General features: G+C 38.5%; 1 protein-coding gene across 6 annotated transcripts in view; it reads right to left on the bottom strand.

The window, feature by feature from the left end:
- Nucleotides 1-5,427: 5,427 nt before the first annotated feature.
- The window catches only part of LOC126277300 (beta-TrCP), a 113,221-nt gene continuing 91,278 nt past the window's right edge, over nucleotides 5,428-27,370 (bottom strand). For all 6 annotated transcript variants that reach the window (XM_049977348.1, XM_049977347.1, XM_049977349.1 and 3 more), the window contains exons 11-12: nucleotides 16,995-17,043; nucleotides 5,428-7,742 (exon numbers count right to left, since the gene is read on the bottom strand). In XM_049977348.1, the coding sequence (XP_049833305.1) occupies nucleotides 17,037-17,043 (7 nt within the window). In that variant the 3' untranslated portion in view covers nucleotides 5,428-7,742; nucleotides 16,995-17,036. The remainder of the gene's footprint in view (nucleotides 7,743-16,994; nucleotides 17,044-27,370) is intronic.

Here is a 27,370-nt window from a genome sequence, read left to right as displayed (position 1 = left end):
TTTGATGGGTTATCCCAAAATATATCATCATCTGGCAACGTGAATTAAGGAAAGTAAAATATCAGCAACCACACAGAAAGATTAGCTCAGACATTTCCACAGTTCTGTTGTATACCCCTTACAACTGAAGTCGTTATCCAGTTTCTATCTCATGAATTTAGCACACTCTGCCTATTCTATGTGCTTCACATATTTTATACATATGCTGGATGGAAATGTTGTGCAAAATAGAAACTGTGTATAGTTTTTTGAAGTCTGATGACTGTGAATTTGTTAAAAATCAAATATTGTCCATGAAAATTTCATTAATAATTTCCTAAAGCTATATTTGATTCGCTGTTTATTGGAATGTTTGTATCTTCTGAAGACAAAATCTTACCATGAGGTAATGTTTCTTCTATTTCTGTAATTTTAGCTTCACCACATGAGGTCTTAAGTTTTTTTTTTCCTTGGTCAGTTGTGAAATTTATTTTCTTCTGTACATGTTGTAACTTAACGATAGTCACGGTGATACTCCATTACCACGCCGACTGTCAAGAGGCTGCCAGCGACTAAAGCAGACCTTTCCTCATGCCAGACCGTGTGGCTTGGCCTCATCAAGTGGTGATGACACACACATCACTATGCGTGTGGCAGTCAATGTGTTGAAACACAAGATGCCTATTGTTAAAGTTATGGAATTCAAAAAGCTGCTTTGACTAAGCCTACACTACAATTATTTTGCATTTAATGGCAACACTGATCAGCAACCAGATGAAATAGCCATTGTCTCTTCCATACCTATCAACAGTAAAAAATTTTACTAATGATTGGAAAATCTAAATTATCTTGCAGCCAGGAGTCTTACATTGAAACCATAGTGTGCAAGCTAAGCTAGCCTATGTAGATGATAAAAAAACCTATACCGCAACTGAAATTAAATCACACCTGATACATCAAGTCAGATAAATTCCTAAGAACAGTCATATACAAAAATTACATGATCTTGTGGCACTGATGGCCCCATCTGGGAAGTTCAGCTGCCTGCTTGCAACTGTTATTTCAGGTCACGCCACATTGGGCGACTTGCATGTCAATATGAATGGAGAAAATCTCCAACCCAGCCAGGAATTGAACCTAGGCCTGCTGCATGGTAGGCAAACACATTACCACTTACCTAAACAGGTGGGCAGTCACATATAAAATTGTGTGTCATATTTACTGAGGTTACTACACACAACATACTGGCAGAATATTCTGTACTAGATGTATTCAAAACATTAAATAACAGATATAAAACAAACCATAGCAACACACACTAAAGAATGGACATTCAGTAATGACCATGGAGAAAAACCTTAAGATTTAACAAGGAAATTATGCACATCAAAACAAATGTGCAGCAAAAATCACAGAATAATAAACAGGGGAAAACCTGTAAGTCCCATCAATGGCAAAGTCACTAAAGGTGGAGCACAAGCTAAGATTAGGAAAGGACGGAGGAAGAATACTTTTTGAAGGAACCATCCTGGCATTTGTGTATAGTCATTTAGGCATCTTTTTCCTCTCAAATGTAAATCTAATGTCTTGTTCATGTATTTAATAAGCCACGACTATTGAGGAAGATTTTATGTAAGAGGGTAGCAGACATGCAGGTTAGTGAAACCACCAACACGTTGATATGTTCTGCTTTTATATAATAAATACAGCTGTAATAAAATAGTGTAACAACTAAATAAACTAAACAAATGAATGTTGACACACCAATGACTTGGGTAGAAGTTAAGTCCAGGTACCTCTACAATTCAAACAGCAACCACAGTTCGCACTTCATGTACTTTAGTTGCTTGATATTGTGTGGGATAATATTTTGGAGCCACAAATTTTGAAATCCAGGTTCAAGATTCTTCTGCTGCCAAACTTATTCTCTGCAGAAATCCTTAAGATCCATCCCGTAAATGGCAAATGCTGAATCAAATGACTGGACCATTTACTTTCATCAGTTACTTGCAAAATTGCAGCTGTAGGTCACTAACATGCTCTGGGAAGTTTAAGGACAGTTTACCTGAAGGGGGAAAAGAAACAACAGGGATGCTTACAGTTTTTCTGAGGGGGGGAAAAACAACAGGGATGTTTACTTAAACAGAGGATTACTAATGAAATTTCGATAAAGTAGCTTCCAAGAAGAGTTGTTAAACATATTACTTCCTCCAAAATATATCTCGTGTAATGACCACAATGAGAAAAATCAAGGAACTGGAGCTAATACACAGGCTTTCAGACAATCAATATTCTCACGTGCCATTCGCAAGTGGAAAAGGGAAGGTGGGAATCAATAAGTGGTACCACAATTACCCTCTGCCACACAAAATTTGGTGGCTTGCTGAATATGATGTAGATGAATATCTTCCTATACGGAGTTAACATGATTTTCACAAATCATACAAGGCAAATGGTTGGAAAATTTCTGCTTACAGACTATGGCAGCATCTGCTTTGCTGCCCTTTTCTTAAGACGTAAAATGTAGTCAATCATCATACTGTATATTATTAGAACTACACTTATTTCTGTTGGCTGTTTTACATGGTTATTTACAGTCTCACATTTTATATCCATATTTTATTAATCTGTTCCTTTTTCTTTCACTACATTAAGCGTAAGTTACTAAATTCTACGAGTTGTTTCTTGCATCAGTACCCAACTGAATAAAAAAAAAAAATATACACTGCCTGGGGGGGAAAAAAAGAAGCACCCGCATGAGAGTGCATTAACTGTTCATGGTTTCTATTGTTACCAGGCCTGGTATGGTATGGTATGGTATGGTATGGTATGGTATGTAAGGGGCAGAAGCAGTGAGATGTTGGCATGATTACTGTGAAGAAAAAGAAGGATGCTGCTTACTCATAAAGTGATAGTGTTTTATCAGCAGCAGACAGTTTGAAAAGGGCCTCATTGTTGGTCTCCATTTGTGGGGCATTTGACTGTGACAGTGGCCCAATGTGATGGCAAGTCAAAATTCTGATCGAGCATGTCAGAGAGCCATGTTGTGCACCTGGCACATAGTAACCCCTCCCCTTCTGTTTGCTGTCTGAAAACGAGTAATGGACTCCCTACCACATCCTGCACCCCTGGTCTGAGAACTGAAACAGCCAGACTAAGGAATTCTCTCTCACGTGTACTGCCGCTAACACCACAACACAAACAGCTGTGTCTGGAGTGATGCCAAACCCGGAAAGCGTGAACTGTTGCTGAACGACATCACGCTGTGTTCAGTGATGTCTCAGTTCTGCACTACCCTGGATGACCATTTTGGCAAGTGTTGCATCAACCTGTTTGAGAGGTACAGCAGTGTTATTCCTGGCATCATGGTGTGGAGAGCAATTGGGTATGACTTCAGGTCACAGCTGGTAGTGACTGGACTGAAGGAATTCTTGATGGCACAGCAGTAGATCATGGTCATCCTACATCCTGTATTATCTCTCACAAAATACAATCATGGTGCCATTTTTCAACAGACCACCAACTCATCCACACATGGCACATCTCTCCATGAACTGTGTGCATGAAGTTGAGGTCCTCCCGAGGCCCACAATTTCTCCAGATATGTCCCAGATAGAAAATGATTGGGACCAGTCTGTATATAAACTCCAATCCAGAGCCAGTATATCAAGGACCAGTAACAACAGTTGTGGGCCATAAATAAGTGGCCTAATACTGTCAAGTTCTTTGTAAATCTAACTATTCTCTAATCACTGATCTACCATCTCATACCCTCTCAAACCATGAAGTTTCCACTTTGTTTCCACCTTCCCATCTGGTATTTCACTTTTTTTGTCAGGCAGTGTAAAAAAAAAAATACACCTCAGCTCAACAAATATTTCAGCGGGTGTAATTTTCAATTTCACCAGCATGTCTTGGATCACCTAACTGAAGTGTAACACAATCAGGCACAGTGATGTGACTAAGAATGGTCCAGAGAGAGAGAGAGAGAGAGAGAGAGAGAGAGAGAGAGAGAGAGAGAAACTTATAAATAAACTTTAACCACAACATGTCAAATTCTTCTCGTGTAGGTAGGAAATATACATCAGTTCAAAATATGAATAAAATTACACACTGGCTCACAATATGACGTTCACTGGCATCTGAAGAAAGTGCAACTTAAGTTTTCATTCGTTTACAAGGATAATAAAATTTTGTACCGGAATTTTTAAAGGAAACACTGATAGAACAAAATATACACTGAAAATCATCAAAATGTATAAAAACTGAAATCTCTGAAGCATTGCTTTCAGTTAAAACTTCCACACGAGCAGTGTTAGTTGATACACAAGGTGTGATCAAAAAGTAACAAGAATTCAGATTTTTCTTACAGCATCTCTATTCATCAACACCAACTTTGTCCCCTTCAAATTAATCCCCCTCACATATAATACTATGTGCCAGAACTTTTTCCAATCTCAGAAGCACTTCTGAAACTCACTTCATTATGGCATTTAGCAATTCTATTTTTCTCTCATCAATGGTGGCAAAACGACGTTCTTTCACAGTTCTCTTCAGCCTCAGGAATAGAAAGAAGACGCAGGGAGACACATCCTATGCATGCAGTGGCTGAGGCAACTTAACGGTTTTGTTTTTTGCTAAAAATCAAGGACAAACACTGAGATGTAAGCAGGAGCATTGAAGAAACTTCACGTGGTAAAACTTTTTTGTTTAAGTCTTGGCTCTTCAGGCAGTTTCGGTTGGGACTGTTGGGCTTCAGTTTTGACATCATACCTGTATATCCATGTTTTGTCACCGCAGAGGGGGGAGGGGGGGGGGGGGGTTCCAAGAATAATCAGTTTGATTATGGAGGAAAGTTTTTGAAAAAAGGGGGGGGGGGGGGGGGGTAGGATTGTAGAGGAGACCTAGGACTGAATACAGCAGGCAAGTTCAAATGGGCAAATGCATGTAGGTTTCAGTACAATGTATAGCAGATAAGAAAAAACATTTCCTGGATTAATCTTAAACTTTTTCTGGGGTGGAAATACATTTTTCCATGTTAACTTGGCAATCCTTTGAATGGCTAAGACTTTCTACACTGGCTTAGGACTTCCTGGCACTTCAGGAAATGAAACCCAGCATGATCTGTGATACATGGCAACATTTATACTGCCGATTTTCTTATTACGAAAGTATTAAAACGAATTAGCCAATACAGCACACTAGCTTCTGAAGCACTGAAACCGAGATAGAGATGTGCTTTTATCAGCCAGTGATAGCTCATTTCACGTGATCTCACAATCCAAATGCAGCAGTATTCAGGACATATGATGTTGCTATTGGTTGACTAAGTCTTTGTTAAGTAGTGCAACGAGACAAATAGGAAACGTTAATGGTATAAATTAACACACATGGAGTATAGCTACAAGAAAAGCTAAGCTTTCAGATATAATATTGGACGTCAACATGTTACCAAACCCAACTTTCAAATACTTTAATCACACTGCTAATGTCAAACTTATTTCACAAATAATGGCAAGTTTATATTTGTAACAATCCAGAGAGAGAGAGAGAGAGAGAGAGAGAGAGAGAGAGAGAGAGAGAGAGAGAGAGAGAGAGAGAGATCCCAATGTATGCGAAGTCTATTGTAAGATCTTCACTTTACTCTGACACATGCATGAGGAACTATTTGGCTGAAATTCTCTCAATAATTATTTGCATTATTTATATGTTGTCATTAAAAAATTTAATGCACACCATGACACACATGTACATATCTGGACCGTTTTCAGGCTGAATTCTCAATTTCATTCAATTTTCACAGTCAAAACTCAACAGAAGCAATAAAATAGTACAAAATGTAAAACAACATTAAATTGTGTGCTCTGAAATATTGCTATGTAACACCACGCAAGCCTAGGTTCTTATCTTTACAAGATCCTTGACCTCCTTAGAATGAAGGCAGCTCAGTCACTACAATGCAATCCTATTACAGGAAAAGCAAATATAATTAAGCTATACATACAAACTGAAGTGCATTTAGCCATATCTAATAGATACAGTCTCTCACTGAAGATGTTTGAATCAAATATCCAAACCAAAAATTCAGCTTTACATCAATCTAGATAGCATCTCGTGAGATCATGCCATTATCAACACAATAACGTAAGAACAATGAAATTCTTGTGCCTTAAAAAGACTGCGTCAAACAATGCAGAGAAGCTGTTACAGATTTATTAATAACAAAATTCATCCACTTTATCACAGGCATCCAGCAGTTAAATTTCATGTCTCTGCAGAATGTGACATAGCAGCCTTTCTGTATTAAATTGTCAAATTCTAACATGATACCATAAATATACTATATAACAGAGCTCAATAAAAAGGGAGAACCTCAACAAATATGTAGATAAAGAGCAAAGTAAAAAAATTATCACACAAAAATTAAGTTTCAGTCTAATTTTAAAATACAGGAACAAGGTAGAATGAAATGAAATATACAGCTATATTACAAAGATGGGTAATTACACCTCCTTAAAAAGTTACCATTTTTCACACCTGTAATGCTTCAGCCTATGACAGCAGCTCCAAAGCATATAATATGCACCCTTGGCAAGACAGATCTTATAAAAAAATAAAACAAGACAATACAAGCTGATGATAACATTACATCAGGTGCAGTCTCTTACTGAGGACCTACTCCTAGTGGCAATTTGTTCTAGCCTTTCTGCAAATGCACCATCCTCAAAAATTGAAAATTTGCAAAAAATTTCTGCAAAATCTATCTAGAGTTCTATGCAAAGTCATTTTTTTATGTAAAAAAGTGGCATGAAACAGCAGAGGACAATTCATGTAGAACTACACTGATGTTACAAATCGAAGGTGAAGGAAACATTTTCTATTTAACTATTCCACATCAAAACATTTGTAAAAACTTTTTATTTTCCTATGTCAAAAACTGCAGATGACTCACACAAAAAACAACAACAATTTGCATGTGGAATGCAATTTAATATAATACAATATCAAGCACTAGTTTACAGATATACAACACAGCTAGTCTTCTAACACTGCATAGCAGTGTTTTAGGCCTATAAAACAACAGAGCCTTCAAAGCCTGTTAACAGACACTGTCCTGCTCTTGCGGTCTAAAGGCATGATTAAAGTACAATATACAATTTAACGAAAGCACTACATTGTCACTTGCAATAAATGTGCACCTACCTATAAATAATACTTTCTGCACAATTTCCACTCAAAGATGTTCGTATGAATTGCATATTTTTCTTAGGAAAAAAATATCGAGCATTGAGGTCACCACAGCTCACTAGCTGAACAGTTTCCTTAATCAAATAGTGCACATGTTAGGTCTGTTTGTAATAAATAAAACTTTTTCCCATATTACAATGAATTACAATTTATGGAAAGTTTTCACTAGCGTGATGCAGCTAAGAATAGTTTCAGTACCACCAATCCACAGAAGGCATGCTGCACAATACATATTCACTTGATGAACTGGTGGCTTGTCCATTTTTTAGTTCACTGCGCAACAGTTTGCCAGCAAGTCCGTAATCCATATTTTACAAAATTTAATAAAGCCTTTAGTGTATGCATGAGTACATCTTGCAACCTGAAGTTATTCCTCACAAAGAGTACACATGCAGCAGACCATTACAGCACACCACCTCAGCAACACACTGCCACTAAGGTATTCCTTCTGATGCTCGTGGTAACACCGACGGTGCAAACAATTTCTGCTGTCCACCATGTTACAGCAGAATTTCCTGCAGGCAAATAATAATAATAATAATAATAATAATAATAATAATAATAATACCAACGTGTAAAGATGCTTACTGTTAAAGAAGAAAATTACACAGAATGTAAGGTGTCTGATGAAACAGTGAAAAAATAAACACACAAAGTATGTGTCTCATCCCTCTATTATCTCCAATACTCCCTTCCAACGTAAATAACATGCCTTTTGAAAGTGATAGTCAGTACCATTTCATATAAAAGATGATTCAAGATTGTACCACTCTTACTAGACTGCATAACTACGAAAGCTTTTTGACAAGCTATTTTGACAGTCACAGGAGGTGATAATGGTGACTATTCGAATTAACGGGAAAACTAATGCTAAAATACAGGGTTCCTATAAATGATTCACTCAATTTCAAAGGATTGTATTTACCAAAGTGTTACACGTACAAACAACATTGATGCATGAATAGAAACATACAGTCCTAGGGTTTGCATTGTGCCCACCATTGGTGTTAAAAGATTGCAGTGCCTTGACAGAAGGATTATAAAGCAAGGAACAAATTTTTTGTGTTGGAATATGCAATATATTTGTGATAACAATGCAGCATGCATTCAGAAGGAATTATGGAAAAAGCTGCCATGTAAACAGAGCACTGTACTTTGGTATCGACAATTTAGGGACACTTGGGCCTTTGTAAACAGCGAAGTACTTGTTGACCAAGGACGCCATATGGAACTTTCAACAAGGTGAGGGCAAGTTTTGTAAACAGTTCAAAAATTCTGTGGACTGCCATTAACATTGAATACCATAGCAAACTGAGCAGAAGACCCTGTGATGGCTGTTATATTTCAAATCATACTGTCTGTAGCTACTGCAGAAATTACTACTGGAAGATTATGGCCACTGAAATCAATTTTGCATCACAATGCTGAAAGCATTCAGAGGATGAACATTTTGCCTCCAAGCTGATATTCAGCAATGAAGCAACCTTCCACCTATCAATGAAGCAACTTTCCATTTATCTGAAAAGGTTAATCCTTTGATTGCTGTGGACGAGTCAACTCGCCATGCTCTCACACAGGACATGCACTGAAGACATGTCTAAATGCAGCCCCTCGGTTTTCCCTTAAGCGTTATCAATGTTTTTACGCTTCCCGTTCTGCCGAATCCTCACTGCTGCAGACAAATTACTTCCATATCACAGCAAACGAAAAACTTTCGAGTATTTATCAAATAATGTAAGCCTTTGTGTGCTGTAATTTGATTGGACTGCGGGCCGCTCAACTACGTGGTTATCAGCGCCCGTACAAATTTTCAACCTTTCTCAGTGCAATCTTCCACTTGCAGGAATGATGAAATGATGAGGACAACACAAATACCCAGTCATCTCAAGGCAGGTGAAAATCCCTGACCCCACCGGAAATCGAACCCGACCATTCAATTGATATAAAATCCAATAACTCAAGAACAAAAGAAGATAGCATTCTCCTCCCAATTTTAAATAGAATTGTGATACCTTAACATACACAGCAATGTATGAGCTAAAATCAACCATACACAAGGTTTACACAATACATTTTTACGAATACAAACTCTAAAATTTCATGCACTGTTTTACTCAATTTTATACACTGTATAATGAATAACTTAAAGACCTTTATTGACTGGAGATAGACTAAGACGTGCAAAAATCAATTTTCTTCAAGGAATAGTTTTCTTAAAATTGGATGGTATCTATTTCGTAGTGGCCGAAACGCCGTCTCAGAACAACTAACAACATATGGTGAGCTCTACAGCAACAACAAAGCTGCACTCACACAGAATGCAGAGATCACATCTGTAGCAATGAAAATGTTACTCACTGCAATGTGAGTGTGGTGCATTGAAAATCCTCACAAAATTTTGTGCATGAACAAATTTTGCCGAAGGTTAATGTTTTCTGTGCCATGTCACAGAGAAAGATGTATGGGCTGTGTTTCTTCTGTGAGAAGGTTGGCAGGTACCTCTTACCTAGATATGCTGCAGCTGCTGCTGTTGCTGTTTTGTTGTTCTGTCCACAACTGACTGCTGATAATTCTAAGAGTCTGACCTTCGAATGAGACAGGACCGCTGCTCACTGGAGCATCACTATTTGCCATTATCTAAACAAAGAACTTCTGTGTGGCTGGGTTGGCTGTTGGGATGAAGCTGATGTGGTTCTGTTCTCTTTTAACTTTTTCCTTTGAGTGTACATTAAGGACTATATTTTCACACCCCACACCCGCCGCCAAGATAACTACAAAACTTATCAGCGTTGCCGTGATGACCACTGAAAGGATGTTGGTACATAAGGAACTAGACTATAGCTTGGATGTGTGGTCAAAGGGGCACTCTTTGTGAGTTTATATTTCTAATCGTGCATCAAGTCATATTTGTACATTTACAACTTTGGAAACAGTTTTAAAAATGAAAGAATCATTTGTAGTATAATACAGAAAATGTGACAGGGAAAGAGGAATAGCAAGGTGGGGATGGGGAGACACAAACTAGGATTATGGAAATTGCAAACTTTTCAGGGCATGATGTGATGTTAGACGATAAAACTTTTTGCACCCAAGATCACATGTTGAAATATTTATATTTCTTCAATGACCGATTTCAACAGACCCTACTGTCATCTTTGGATCCACAATATACCAGGAGAAAAACCATTACTCTGAAAATCTACATAACTGTACAACCAGTATACAAGTGGAGTAACATAATAACCATGTAACAATATTTTTTACATACTTTCTTGAAATAATATTTGTGCATGAATCTCTCAACCACTCAAGAGCACACTATTTATAAAACAAACACACCACATTTGCCTAATTATGCCATATACAGAAAATTCATGATCGATAAAGAAAGTCTCAAAAATCAAGGAACAGTAGGCCTAGATAAAAAGTGCACAGCACCAACAGAGTGCCATGGAGTGGAGGAGAGTTCATCTGTGGAGCTGTTGATAGGCTATATATGTTACAATGAGAGCCCTCTCATATCTGTACTACCCTACTCATAGGTTCTTCATACTAATACCTCACAGTGAGCATTTTTTTTTTTAATTTTTACTGTCAATTTTATTTTTCCATGACCATTCAAATGTTGGACCTGTAACCCTAAGGCAGTCCAGCCTATGAGAATCTCCTTAGCCAATTGTTGCAGACATTACACTTCAAATGCAGCATGCTAGTATCCTCAGTATGACTTCTGGATAACACTAAATGTAGGAACTGTGTGTGTATGCACTGTTACCTTCAACAAGAAAATTCATGTTTATCTATAAACAAGGAAGAACATAATTGTGCTGTTGATTCAGGTGAACCGACATTCTTCATCCTGCCTTGGGATATTATGTAATGCTTATGGCTGTTTATGCTTAGACCAATAGATAATTTTTCTGTTATACACTGAAGAAAAGAGAACCACTTGTATGAATATCAACAGCTCAGATGGAAACCCAGTTCTAAGCAAAGAAGGGAAAGCAGAAAGGTGGAAGGAGTATATAGAGGGTCTATACAAGGGCGACATACTTGAGGACAATATTATGGAAATGGCAAAGGATGTAGATGACAATGAAATGGGAGATATGATACCTCGTGAGGAGTTTGACAGAGCACTGACAGACCTAATTGGAAACAAGGCCCCGGTAGTGGACAACATTCCACTAGAACTACGGACAGCCTTGGGAGAGCCAGTCATGACAAAACTCTACCAGCTGGTGAGCAAGATGTATGAGACAGGCGAAATACCCTCAGACTTCAAGAAGAATATAATAATTACAATCCCAAAGAAAGCAGGTGCTGACAGATGTGAAAATTACCGAACTATCAGTTTAATAAGTCACAGCTGCAAAATACTAACGCGAATTCTTTACAGACAAATGGAAAAACTGGTAGATGCGGACCTCGGGGAGGATCAGTTTGGATTCCGTCAAAATGTTGGAACACGTGAGGCAATACTGACCTTACGACTTATCTTAGAAGAAAGATTAAGAAAAGGCAAACCTACGTTTCTAGCATTTGTAGACTTAGAGAAAGCTTTTGACAATTTTGACTGGAATACTCTTTCAAATTCTAAAGGTGGCAGGGGTAAAATACAGGGAGCGAAAGGCTATTTACAATTTGTACAGAAACCAGATGGCAGTCATAAAAGTCGAGGGGCATGAAAGGGAAGCAGTGGTTGGGAAAGGAGTGAGACAGGGTTGTAGCCTCTCCCCGATGTTATTCAATCTGTATATTGAGCAAGCAGTAAAGGAAACAAAAGAAAAATTCGGAGTAGGTATTAAAATTCATGGAGACGAAGTAAAAACTTTGAGGTTCGCCGATGACATTGTAATTCTGTCAGAGACGGCAAAGGACTTGGAAGAGCAGTTGAATGGAATGGACAGTGTCTTGAAAGGAGGATATAAGATGACCATCAACAAAAGCAAAACGAGGATAATGGAATGTAGTCAAATTAAATCGGGTGATGCTGAGGGAATTAGATTAGGAAATGAGACACTTAAAGTAGTAAAGGAGTTTTGCTATTTAGGAAGTAAAATAACTGATGATGGTCGAAGTAGAGAGGATATAAAATGTAGACTGGCAATGGCAAGGAAAGCGTTTCTGAAGAAGAGAAATTTGTTAACATCGAATATAGATTTATGTACCAGGAAGTTTCTGAAAGTATTTGTTTGGAGTGTAGCCATGTATGGAAGTGAAACATGGACGATAAATAGTTTGGACAAGAAGAGGATAGAAGCTTTCGAAATGTGGTGCTACAGAAGAATGCTGAAGATAAGGTGGTTAGATCACGTAACTACTGAGGAGGTATGGAATAGGATTGGGGAGAAGAGAAGTTTGTGCACAACTTGACTAGAAGAAGGGATCGGTTGGTAGGACATGTTTTGAGGCATCAAGGGATCACAAATTTAGCATTGGAGGGCAGTGTGGAGGGTAAAAATCGTAGAGGGAGACCGAGAGATGAGTACACTAAGCAGATTCAGAAGGATGTAGGTTGCAGTAGGTACTGGGAGATGAAGCAGCTTGCACAGGATAGAGTAGCATGGAGAGCTGCATCAAACCAGTCTCAGGACTGAAGACAACAACAACAACAACAACAACAACAACAACAACAACAACACTGAAGTGCCAAAGAAACTGGTACAGGCATGCGTATTCAAATACAGATATATGTAAACAGGCAGAATAAAGCACTGTGGTCGCCAACTCTCATAAGACGGCAAGTGTCTGGGGTAGTAGTTAGATCAGTCACTGCTGCTACCATGGCAGGTTATCAAGATTTCAATGGTTCAAATGGCTCTAAGTACTATGGGACTTAACATCTGAGGTCATCAGTCCCCTAAACTTAGAACTACTTAAATGTAACTAACCTACGGACATCACACACATGCAGGATTTGAACCTGCGATCATAGCAGCTGCGTGGTTCCGGACTGAAGCACCTAGACCCGCTCGGCCACTGCGGCCGGCATCAAGATTCAATGAAGTTCGAATGTGACATAAGGCACACGAGTGATTGGGACACAGCATCTCCGAGGTAGTGATGAAGTGGAGATTTTCCCATAAGACCATTACACAACTGTACCATGAATATCAGGAATCCAGTAAAACATAAAACCTCTGACATCACTGCAGCCAGAAAAAAGCCTGCAAAAATGAGACCAATGATGACTGAAGATAATCATTCAATGTGACAGAACTGCAACCATTCTGCAAATTGCTGCAGATTTCAATGCTGGGCCATCAAGAAATGTGTGCATGCAAATCACTGAATGAAACAACATCGATATGGGCTTTCGGAGCTGAAGGCCCACTTGTATACCCTTGATGAATGCCCGCCACAAAGCTTTATTCCTCGCCTTGGCCCGTCAATGCAGACACTGGACTGTTGACAAGTGGAAACTTGTTGCCGGTTCAGATGAGTCTCATTTCAAATTGTACCAAGCTGATGGTCGAGTACGGATATGGAGGCAACTTCATGAATTCATGTACTCTGGATGTCAGAAGGGGACTGTTCAAGCTGGTGGAGGCTCTGTAATGGTGTGGGGTGTGTGGTGTGTGCAGTCGGAGTAATATGGGGCCCCTGAAATGTCTGGATACGATCGACAGGTGACACAGACGTAAGCATCCTGACTGGTCACTAGCATCTATTCATATCCATTGTGCATATCCCGACAGACTTGGGCAATTCTAGAGCAGGACAATGCAACACCCCACACGTCCAGAATTCCTACAGAGTGGCTCCAGGAACACACTTCTGAGTTTAAACACTTCCATTGGCCACCAAACTCCCCAGACATGAATTTTATTGAGCTTATCTTCATGCACTACAAAGAGCTGTTCGGAAGGGAACGCCACCCCCTCATACTCTTCCTGATTTATGGACAGCCCTGCAGGATTCATGATGTCAATTCCCTCCAGCACTAGTTCAGACATTAGTCAAGTCAATGTCATGTCAGGTTGCGGCACTACACGATATTTGACAGGTGTACCAGTTTCTCTGGCTCTTCAGTGTATACCCACCATTCGTATGTCAATGTTTCTAGTGAGTACATTGTTGTATTTCTAAGAATATTTAATAATCTATGTAATGGCTCACCACCATTTGTCCAAGCATGTAACTGCCTATAAATGCTTCTGCTGCAGGCTTGCTTAGTCTTTCCTGAAGGGCCATAGCTGTGATGGCTCAAATGATTAAATTGTCTCCACTCCACAGCACAGCACAGCACATCACAGCACAGCACATTGATGGTGCTATGGACTTTTCTGTTCTCTTATGTATTTGACAAGACAATATAGGCCTGTGTTTTGTAAATAGAGCATGCTTTCATTATGACGACGAGATTCATACACAGTAATGTTTTCAGTGGGTGTGTAATAAAATATTGTGATTTGGTTACTATGTTTTTCTACTTTTCTACTAGTTGTCCTTTTATGTAGATCGTCATAGTAATGTTTTCTTGTGGTATAGTGTTGATTTGAAGACTACAGACTGTTGAAAACAATCACTGAGGACATAAAAATATTTCAACATGCAAACTTGGCTGCAAAAATTCTTATTTATCTCAAAACAGGAATACTACTTGAATTATGCCATGAAGCACAGGTCATCATGAAGATTCTGACAATTTTTACTAAAAACTAGTGAACAAGTCACTATACTGAATACTTATTTTTATCAAGTAGCAGAAAACATTAAGCTAATCAGTGAACACAAGACAGATGGAATATCTATGACCAGTATATATGGATTTGCTTCTGTAGTGCAATACTACTGCCTTTCTGGCATAACAGGATTGTTTCTGGGCAACAGTAACAAATATATGCATACCAAATGCCATGAAATGTTTGCTAATAGCATAGTTAATATTACAAACACTAAAAAAGTTATACATAAGTAGTTTTGTGGTGAATTATTCTCCGACTTTCCAGTTTACCAGGCACTGATACGGAGTGAGGATATGCTACTGTTTAAGAGACCAGGAAAGACATCACTAGTTATCTCCCCCAAGTTACTGTCTGTTTACACACAATAAAACAAGAAAATAAGCCATCAAAATCTGAAATAATTAAAAGCAAATAACGCATCTGGGAATCCTACCAAAGACATTATTACTTTAGCGACACTAACACTATGAACAATGAAAATTATGAAAATCCATGCAAATTCTGAAGTGTGTAAGTCCAGAGATGTTACAGTGTATGTGTCTGTACACACAGTTGATTTCTTGAAACCTTGCATGGAACAGACTTAAGTCTTAACAGAAAAACTGATAGAAACAGACAGACGTTCACTAACTCAAAGTCTTTAATTAAAGAAGTTTTTAATTTTCTGTTGTATTCATGTGTCTGGCCTCCATTCCCATCAACCAATTTGGTATTACTACTCTTCCTAAGTTCTGTTTACATTAAGCTGCAGAAGCTATGGACTTAACTCAGTGTGATTGCGTAATTCCAGTAGAATTTAAATAATTTAGGAGTAAAGAATACTTCTCACCAAAAAGAAGAAGTGTTGAGTCCTTGAGAATAAGTCCTTTGTTGGAAATAGAGCGTGCACACCCATCCACACTTACGATCCTTCATCATGCTGGCTGAACACACTTATGCCAGGATTGCATTTTGGCAGGTGGACTGGGATATGACTGGGGGTTGTTCTGGTTTGGTGGGTAGAGGGGAAAGAGTGGGGGGAGGCAGGAAAAGAGTTTGGGGGTGGTTGGGTAGTTAGCGGCTCCGAGGAAGGCAGCAGGCTTGCATGCTAGGAATGTGGGGAGGGAGGGGTGGCACATTCACAGGCTAGGCATGTGGTGCACGGGTACCGAAGGTGGTGGGGTGTAGAACACAATGAAAGTGACGTGGAGCACTGTTTTGGAAGAGGTGAGAGGACTGAGAAAGGGGGAAAATGTTGGGTGGAGGGTATCAAAACAGTGAGTTAACAAAGATTTTGAGGCCCGGAAAGTCAAGGGGGTGAACAATGCGTTTCAAGCATAACTCCCATCTGCAAAGTTCATTAAAGCCGGTTGTGGAGTGAAGAACCCATTTAGCCTTCATGTGAAGCAGCCATTGAAATCTAGCATGTTGTGCCACTGGGTTGTCAATTTTATTCTCGGTCACAGTTTGGTAATGGCCATTTATTTTGGAGGGCAACTGGTTGGCTGCCATACTATCAAAAACCTGTGCAGTGATTGTGGCACAACTGGTATATGACATGGCTGCTTTCAAAGGTGGCCCTGCCTCTGATGGGCAAGGACAAGCCTGAGATAGGACTGGAATAGGAAATGCTGGGTGGGTGGATTGGACAGGTCCTGCACCTGGGTTTTCATGGATATACGATCCACACACGTTTTAGTGTTCTAGCTCAACAAAGGCTCTATTCCAAAAGCTAGCAAGTTTCATTCCTCTTGTGTGTATGCCTGTCAGCAACTCAGTGCTTCTATTGTTCTGTGAGTGGTCTCCTTTACTCTTAAATTATGTACTTATAATTCCAACATTAAAAATTTCAGTGTTATTTCCATGTCAGAGAAGAATGTTATTGTGAGTAGGTTTTTTGTAAAAGGAGAAAATTGTACTTTCACGACTAATTTTCTCATGCAAGAAGTTATTTCCTACCAATATCTGCTAAATGTGACAAAATACTAACCCACATTACTAAGCACCTTATGCTGAATAACAACTGATACTTATGACACAACATCAATTCAAAATTTTAAATTACATTCTCAAATCTGCAGCAAGTTGTATTCTTACCGTTTATCACAGAGGAAATCAGTTACACTGAAGGAACGTCACTCAAAAGCTGTAAGAGAAAAAGAAACACATTACACAAACATATCTTCCTTACTTAAAAATACATGCTCTGGTCAATATTAAAAAAGTTGTGCTTTGTGGAAATGTTGTAATTTTCTCTCCCCTCCATATTACAAACACGTAGAGAGTAGAGACAGAGACAGGGAAGGGGGGGGGGGGGGGGTAGCATGTGTTGGGGATTGTGAAGGGCCTACAAAACTGATCTGATTGTTCAAACAAACTAACTAATTAATTATATTAAAAACAAATTCCAAGTCTTGGAATCTTTGTTTTTAATATATTTTTCCCATGTGGAAGTTTCTTTCTATTTTATTTACATCATAACTAATTAATTACAAATACTAAGAATTATAAGTTCCTCAAAATGTTAGGATAATCATACTTCTCAATTGTATGTGTTTGCTGCAACCCAGTACAGTTGTTTTTTCAAACTTTTTTTTCTTTCCTCTTTCGATCACTGCTGCACACCACCTTTCAATGTCACGTCATTTGAAGTTCTATTGAGTATTTCTAAGAGGTGAAAACTGTATTGTATTAGGTGTAAGTAAGCCTACATAATACTCATAAATCCTCACTGTTTACTCCAAGATGCAAGACAGAGGTGACTGTAGTGTATTTGAGTTTAATTACTCGTTATTCTTACTCCCATTTCAATGTAATGTTCCAAAATTATCACTTTTGGATCTGAAAAGAGAAAATGTGATTTCCTCTACCAACAGTTGAGTGTGGATTTATTTTAGTGGACCGCAGGGGTTAAGAGCTTTGGCTCTATTCCTTGTTCGGTCTTTTAGTTTCAGACTGGTGATAGAGATCCTAGATTTTATCTCAGTAACAATTCTGTCCACAAATCCATTACCTCTGACCCAGAAATGCATGGACACAATGATCTCTCAGTTCAATGGTCAAGTGATGTGGCACCTATCTTGTGGACACGTTACTGAAATGTAATGCATCATGGATAATATTATTTGCTGACTAACACATATATCCAAAATAGTGGCTATTTCACCGATAGTAATACACCATTTTCCTTAACTAACTCTTGCACTGCAGCAATCTTTTCATACGTCACTTCGTGGTGCACTAGACCCAGGTGCAGAGCATCTTACACAGAAGTTATGCCTGAAGCTATCTGCACTACTGTAATGTTTGCTCCAGGGAAATGTATGAATCATCGTACTGTGCTTTCATCTTGCTATGAATTTCTACAAGTTTAACAGCTTCATAATTCAAAGAAAACTTATCACCAATTGCTGTTCCAATGTGGTGCAATTCAACAATGGGATTGTCATCTTTGAACTGAAACAGCTTCCTTTTCCGTTGTGATGCAACAATAGGCTGTCAACTGACAAATCAATAGGAAAACTTTTGATTTTTATTGCACTTTCAAGGTTTGCACTAATTCACCCTTATATTTATTAATATGTTACGCTAGCTGAAGTGATAGTTACCGCAAAGCGTTCAAGTCAATGCATTTTGATTTACTGATTCAACAATATCCATCAGCCAGCTCACCAAAAGTCGTCTTTGACTGTATAAATACAAACTATGAATGTGGCTATTACCAGGTGTTTCATAGATACCACCAACTAGCCTTGCATAATGCTGTATTTCACGTCAATGATATGCTGGACCACGCCAATCCTGCAACGTGCTACATATACATCTGCATCTACGTGATTACTCTGCTATTCACAATAAAGTGCCTCGCAGAGAGTTCAATGAACCACCTTCAAGCTGTCTCTCTACCGTTCCACTCTCCAACGGTGTACAGGAAAGATGAGCACTTCAATTTTTCTGTGCGAGCCCTGATTTCTCTTATTTTATCGTGATGATCATTTTTCCCTTTGTAGGTGGGTGCCAACAGAAAGTTTTCGCAAGCGGAGGAGAAAACTGGTGATTGAAATTTCATGAGAAGATCCCGTCGCAATGAAAAACGCCTTTGTTTTAATGATTCCCACTCAAATTGACGTATCAAGTCAGTGCCACAATCCCCCCTATTTCGCAATAATACAAAACGAGCTGCCCTTCTTTGCACTTTGCCCATGTCATCTATCACTCCCACCTGATGCAGGTCCCACACTGCACAGCAGTACTCCAGAATAGGGTGGACAAGCATGATATAAGCAGTCACTCTAGTAGACCTGTTGCACCCTCTAAGTGTTCTGCTGCCAATGAATCTTTGGTTTGCTCTGCCCATAACATTATCTCTGTGATCATTCCAATTTAGGTTATTCGTAATTGTAATCCCTTAATATTTAGTTGAATTTACAACCTTAAAATTCGTGTGACTTATCCCGTAATCGAAATTAAGCCAATTTCTAGTACTCATGTGAATAGCTTTACACTTCTCTTAATCCACAGTCAATTGCCACTTTTCACACCATACAGGTACCTTAGATACATCATTATGCAATTTGTTTTGGTTGTCTGAAAACTTTACAAGATGATAAATGGCAGCATCATCTGCAATCAATCTAAGTCGGCTACTCAGATTGTCTCTTATGTTGTTAATATAGATCAGGAACAATGGAGGGCCTCCAACACTTCCTTGGAGAACGCCGGATTTTACTTCTTGTTTTACTCCACGAGTTTCCGACTATTACTACAAACTGTAATCTTTCTGACAGGAAATCGCGAATCCAGTCGCACAACTGAGCCGATATTCCATAGGCATGCAGTTTGGTTAGAAAACTGCTTGAGAGGAACAGTGTTTAAAGCCTTCTGGAAATTTAAAAATATGGAATCAATTTTACATCCTCTACCAATAGCACTCATTACTTCATGAGTATAAGGAGCTAGTTGTGTTTTGCAAGAACAATATTTCCTGAATGCGTGATGACTGTGTCAATAAATCATTTTCTTTGTGGTACTTCATTATGTTCAAATTGTTCCAAAACCCTACTGCAAATTGACATTAGTGATACGAGCCTGTAATTCAGCATAAAAAATGGGTGAGACTTCGTTCCCCACTTGCACAGTGCAAACATAGACAGTTTTCCTAGGATGCAGACAACACAGTGCTTTGTGGGCTCTATCTGCGGGAAATGATTGCAAGCTTGCTTGCTTGCTTGCTTTGGGAGGTATCTGTTCTGCACGTCGCAGCAATTTGCTTGATTGGAGGACTGGGGAAAGTCTAACAGCAGCAGCAGCAGCAGCAGCAGCAGCAGCAAACTACTAGGCAACAGGTGCACTGTCCGTTTAATGCCTACAGGCAATAAGAGAGGAGGCAATTCTTCTGACCTAATTACTGAAACATTCACCAGTTACACTACTGACCATTAAAATTGCTACACCAAGAAGAAATGCAGATGATAAACGGGTATTCATTGGACAAATATATTATACTAGAACTGACATGTAATTACATTTTCACGCAATTTGGGTGCATAGATGTTGAGAAATCAGTATCCCGAACAACCACCTCTGGCCATAATAACAGCCTTGATACGCCTGGGCATTGCGTCAAACAGCTTGGATGGTGTGTACAGGTACAGATGCCCATACAGCTTCAGCATGATACCACAGTTCAAGAATAGTGACTGGCGTATTGTGACGAGCCAGTTGCTCGGCAACCAGTGACCAGGTGTTTTCGATTGGTGGGAGATCTGCGGAATGTGCTGGCCAGAATAGCAGTCTAACATTTACAGTCTGTATACAGAAAGGCCCGTTCAGGACCTGCAACATGCAGTCGTGCATTATCCTGCTGAAATGTAGGGTTTCGCAGGGATCGAATGAAGGGTAGAACCAAGGGTCTTAACACATCTGGATTGTAACGTCCACTGTTCAAAGGGCCGTCAGTGCAAACAAGAGGTGACCGAGACATGTAACCAACGGCACCCCATACCATCACGCCAGGTGACACACCAGTACAGCGATGATGAATACACGCTTCCAATGTGCATTCACTGCGATGTCGCCTAACACAGAAGTGGCCATCATGATGCTGTGAACAGAACCTGGATTCATCCGAAAAAATTACGTTTTGCTATTCGTGCACCCAGGTTCGTCGTTTAGTACAGCATCGCAGGCGCTCCTGTCTGTGATGCAGCGTTAAGGGTAACTGCAGCCATGGTCTCCGAGCTGATGGCCCATGCTGCTGCAAGCGTCATGTAACTGTTGGTGCAGATGGTTGTCGTCTTGCAAACATCCCCATCTGTTGACTCGGGGATCGAGACGTGGCTGCACGATCCATTACAGCCATGCGAATAAGATGCCCATCATCTCGAATGCTAGTGATACGAGGCCGTTGGGATCCAGCACGGTGTTACGTATTACCCTCCTGAACCCACCGATTCTATATTCTGCTAACAGCCATTGGATCTCGACCAACGCTAGCAGCAATGTCACGATACAATACACCGCAATCGCAATAGGCTACAATCCGACCTTTATCAAAGTCAGAAACGTGATGGTACGCATTTCTCCTACTTACACGAGGCATCACAACAACGTTTCACCAGGCAATATCCGTCAACTGCTGTTTGTGTACGAGATTTCGGTTGGAAACTTTCCTCATGTCAGCATATTGTAGGTGTCGCCATTGGTGCCAATCTTGTATGAATGCTCTGAAAAGCTAATCATTTGCATATCACAGCATCTTCTTCGTGTCTGTAGCACATCATCTTCATGGTGTAGCAATTTTAATGGCCAGTAGTGCACTTCGAATGACTGCTTCTCTGCCTCCAAGGATGAGCGTCTTGTCGAGTTGAGATGTGAACAGCACATTTTGTGGAACATGGCCGACATGTTGAAAAACTAAATTCAAAAGGAGTTAATTGGGCAGATATCAGAAGAAAAATGAATGAAACATGCAAGATGAAATGTCTTTCATTATGTCCAATGTAATACATTTCTAAATGTATTTGTACTGAGCCCGTAATCACAGATATAGTGAATCCCTCATCTCTGGCGAAAGCACCGACACCGAAGAAGGTGGTCATGTTGTCCTATGACAGTCCATTAACTTCCGATAGACTTGCATTATAAGGCATTGGGAACTGGCAATCTTCTGCCTAATTGAACAACTGTTTTGTTACTGAACGTTATATGCTGCTTGTTGTTCACGATGTAAGAACATTTTTCAGGCTGCTTTGCACTTCGTGAGTACTCTTCCCAATAATATATAGTCATCTTCCTCTTCCGTAACTTCCATGTACTTTCAGAGTACCAAAAGTAACAGGTTTTTACATGTAACACAACACTACATGTTTTACCTTTGCTGTCTCTACCACTACTGTCTCAGTGCACTGCTCCTATAACAGCAAAATGTACCTCTTAATGGAACAAACTCTCATCACACGAACGAACCACAAATACTGCTCTTGGCTAGGGGACACTGTAGCACCCGTTAACTTCAAACGAACTGTAAAAATAAATTCAAACCTTTCCAAAACTTTTTCTCACTTTGACCCTTTGCCCCCGCCCCGCGAAAAGTGTAAAGGGAGAAAGTTCGTCACTTACTACATTTCAGATGCTGGTTTGGTAAAAATTCCAAATGACATTTTAATTTAGATTAGATTAGATTAGATTAATACTTGTTCCATAGATCATGAATACGACACTTCGTAATGATGTGGAACGTGTCAGGTTAATAAAAGATGTCTGTACAAGAAATTACATTACACAAAATATTGCATGACACTAATGATTAAGTTTTTTTTTTTTTTTTTTTTTTTTTTTTACTTACTTTATATCTAAAAATTCAGCCAATGAGTAGAAGGAGTTGTCATCTAGAAATTCTTTTAATTTATTTTTAAATGTTAGTTGGCTATCTGTCAGGCTTTTGATGCTGTTTGGTAGGTGCCCAAAGACTTTTGTGGCAGCATAATTTACCCCTTTCTGTGCCAAAGTCAGATTTAACCCTGCACAGTGAAGATCATCCTTTCTCCTGGTGTTATAGGTATGCACACTGCTATTACTTTTGAATTGGGTTGGATTATTATCAACAAATTTCATAAGGGAATATATATACTGTGAGGTTACTGTGAGGATCCCTAGATCCTTAAATAGATGTCTGCAGGATGACCGTGGGTGGGCTCCAGCAATTATTCTGATTACACGTTTTTGTGCAATGAATACTTTTCTACTCAACGATGAATTACCCCAGAATATGATGCCATACGAAAGCAGTGAATGAAAGTAGGCATAGTAAGCTAATTTACTGAGATTCTTATCACCAAAATTTGCAATAACCCTAATAGCATACGTAGCTGAACTCAGACGTTTCAGCAGACCATCAATGTGTTGCTTCCAGTTTAACCTCTCATCAATGGACACACCTAAAAATTTTGAAAATTCTACCTTAGCTACAGACTTCTGTTCAAATTCTATATTTATTACTGGAGTTTTGCCATTTACTGTACGGAACTGTATATACTGTGTTTTATCAAAATTTAAAGAGAGTCCGTTTGCTGAGAACCACTTAATAATTTTGTGAAAAACATCATTTACAATTACATCACTTAGTTCTTGGTTTTTGGATGTTATTACTATACTTGTATCATCAGCAAAAAGAACTAACTTTGCATCTTCATCAATGTGGAATGGTAAGTCATTAATGTATATCAAGAACAGTAAAGGACCTAAGACCGAACCCTGTGGGACCCCGTGCTTGATAGCACCCCAGTTTGAGGAATCAGCTGTTTTAACATTACATGAACCACTTATTTCAACTTTCTGCATTCTTCCAGTTAAGTATGAATTAAACCATTTGTGCACTGCCCCACTCAAACCATAATGATTTAGCTTATCTAAAAGAATTCCATGATTTACACAATCAAAGGCCTTTGAGAGATCACAAAAAATACCAATGGGTGATGTCCGGTTATTCAGAGCATTTAATATTTGATCAGTGAAAGCATATATAGCATTTTCTGTTGAAAAGCCTTTCTGAAAACCAAACTGACATTTTGTTAGTACTTTATTTTTACAAATATGGGAGGCTACTCTTGAATACATTACTTTCTCAAAAATTTTTGATAGAGCTGTCAGAAGAGAGATTGGGCGGTAGTTGTTGACATCCGACATATCCCCCTTTTTATGCAATGGTTTTACAATGGCATATTTCAGTCTATCAGGGAAAACACCCTGCTCCAAAGAGCTATTACATACGTGGCTGAGAATTCTACTTATCTGTGGGGAACAAGCTTTAAGTACTTTGCTGGAAATGCCATCAATTCCGTAAGAGCTTTTACTTTTCAGTGAGTTTATTATTTTACTGATTTCAGAGGGAGAGGTTGGTGGAATTACAGCTGTTTCAAACTGTGCAGGTATGGCCTCTTCTATTAATAGCCTTGCCTCTTCTAGTGAAGATCTAGATCCTATTTTCTCCACAACATTTAAAAAATGATTATTCAAAATATTTTCAATTTCTGATTGTTTGTTAGTGCACTTGTCATTCAATTTTATTGCACTAAAGTCTTCCTGTGCTCTTGGTTGCCCTGTTTCCCTTTCAATAATATTCCAAATTGCTTTAATTTTATTATCAGAGTTACTGATCTCAGACATGATACACATGCTTCTGGACTTTTTAATAACTTTTCTTAGTACCGCACAATAGTTTTTATAATATTGAACAATTTCGGGGTCAGTACTCCATCTTGCTGTTAGATACAGTTCTCTTTTGCGGTTGCAAGATATTCTTATTCCTTTAGTTAGCCAAGGTTTTTTATATGTTTTCTTGGAATTATGTTTAACTATTTTCTTGGGAAAACAATTTTCAAATACCCTTAAAAATGTATTGTGAAATAAGTTATATTTCAAGTTTGCATCGGGTTCCTTATACACTTCATCCCAGTCTAGCTGCTGTAGGCTTTCCCTAAAGTTTGCAATATTTATATTGTTAATTGAACGCACTGCTTTGAAAGTCTGATTTATTATACTGCATGGAGCTATGTCATGTACTGTAACAAGCTGTGCACTATGATCTGAAAGACCATTCTCAACAGGATAAGCATTTATGTCCTTAAACTTATCTTGGTCTATAAAAAAGTTATCTATCAATGTACTGCTTTATTGCTTCACAGTTACTGACTTTTTGGCCTGGAGGTTTGTACATGTCATCGACATGTACCACTGAGGCCAACTGTGAAATTATGCTTTTTAACAACACAATATTTAGGAGACATGGCATGATAAACAACGAGTATTGTGAAAAAGCAACCAACTTTTAAGAAAAGATTTTTCTGAATTAGAAAAATGCATCAGAAGGTAGTTCTCATTTAATTCTATGATGTACAGTTGCCAAATCAGATATACCACTTTATTTTTTTTATTTTTTTACATTCTAATGTGCACTGCCCCCTGCCTAGGAAATCATTTCATACAGAGTCCTGCAGCTAGCAACTGACAGTTTAAGGCGCAAGCGTACTCCACAGCAACTATGATAAATTGCTGAACCTAGGAAAACAAAGCTCAAGTAAGCCATAAAGGGCCAAAGCCATGCAGGATAACCAGTCACCAACTAGCCATCTCCCAAAATGGTGTACAATTTATCCTGTACACCTGTATTATCTAAAAATCACTAATCTCATACAAATTTTAAGATTTTTTACTCTACCTCACAAAACTTACTGGCTTTTATGTACTACTGATTTCTCTTACATTTCTCAGTATTCCCTCTTCCTACTTTCATCATACGCATATTATTGTCAAAATAGTTACAGAACTTTTAAAGATATGCAGTTATCTTGTGTTTAAATAAATATCGAACAAAATCAACAACCTTTAACAATGGTGAAGGAAGCAATATAGCTTCGTATCGCAAGTTATGAAGTGACAATGTTTGGAGACGCATCACTGTGACCGAGTCTGAGTCTGGATTTTATCAGAGACATAGTATTAATGTGGGGACCAGGAGAGGGGGGGGGTGTAATGTTTAGCCTTATTAGTTCATGAGAAATATATTAATAACAATGGCAATTAGTCTTATTTATAATTAGAATCATTGAAGTCTCTAACTACTTGCTCAAAAGAGAAAGGGGTCATCCGATTTGGGGAGGAAGGTAGAAGAAATTAACTTTGACCTTTTTGAAGGAAGAATCTGCAAACTTGCTTAAAATGAGGCAATGCATAAAAAACTATACCTAAATGTTAACCACACCACTAGAATAATTGTACTTTGAAACTGCTTGTTAGTAACTGATATTTTATTATTGTTTCTACATTTCCACAAAACACTTCATGAAATTCAAGTTTATATGTGTCGACACTTGCTAGTACTGAATTTTTCTGACTGTACTGAATTTAATCATCTGCTAAGCAGAAAGTTTGTTTTTACATAAAGATAGTTGAACACAAATTCGACAAATGTTAAGGAAATCTTCCCATCAATATTCACAATGAGATCATGCAATATGTTAATTAAATTTTATGTTTTGAGTATTTTGACATTGGTAACAGCACTGAGTAGATCCTAAAATTAAAATTATGTATACCCAGCACCATATGTTTGATGTAATAATGCTAGTAAAATTTCCAGTGATGGACTTCCTTAATGTGTAAGAAGAATGAATAAAAAAAGAAGAGACTACAAATCCGTAACATCTCTGCCACAACCTAAAATACACAAAAATGGCTCTGAAATCTTCATTTTTAAAAATCACAAGATGTAACCTTATGAATCAGAAACCATGAGTAACTTTCCATGCATGCAATATTCGCAACAAGGACCTTGCGGCTCTTGTTTGGACAGACTTCAGAGAACTACAACTTTTGTAAACACTACAACAACACACACAAACATTGTGTATCTTCAAACAGAACTTCCCATTTATCAAGTTTAGTGCAATGTTGCAGAAGATGATGAACTTATTCCACTGAACACAAATGCATCCATCTTCTCCCCATCAAATGTCTGCAAGTTTCCATGTCAGTAGTACTGCTTTTTAAAGACTAAAATGGAAGGTAACAACTAAGCAAATGATCTTCAAAGTGTTTTCCATTACATTACTCAGTATCTTGATGGAATCTTCCATAATGAAGGGGGGAAAAAAGTCTAACAATCTTTACTATTGCAGTTCCAGGGACGGAAGAAAGGTGAGAATTAATTTATTGTATACATAATTTGAGAGGGCAAAAGCTCTGGGATTGGACAAGAAAGGAAGAAAATAGCCCACCATTTTTGGTTAAGAAAACCACTAGCGTTCACTTCCAGTGATTTAGGTAAACTGCAGAAAACTTAACTCATCACGACCAGATAGTAATATCAGGATCACTTCTTGCAAACAACAACCAATGGATAATCTCTTTTAATGTTGCTCCAATTCAAACAGACCAACAAGGAACTTGAGGAAGCAGGGCACAGTGTTTCCATT

This window comes from Schistocerca gregaria, chromosome 1 (assembly GCF_023897955.1).
Source record: "Schistocerca gregaria isolate iqSchGreg1 chromosome 1, iqSchGreg1.2, whole genome shotgun sequence".
Lineage (NCBI taxonomy): Eukaryota > Metazoa > Arthropoda > Insecta > Orthoptera > Acrididae > Schistocerca > Schistocerca gregaria.
Note: the sequence above shows the minus strand (reverse complement) of the source record. Positions and strands in the feature narration are given on the sequence as shown.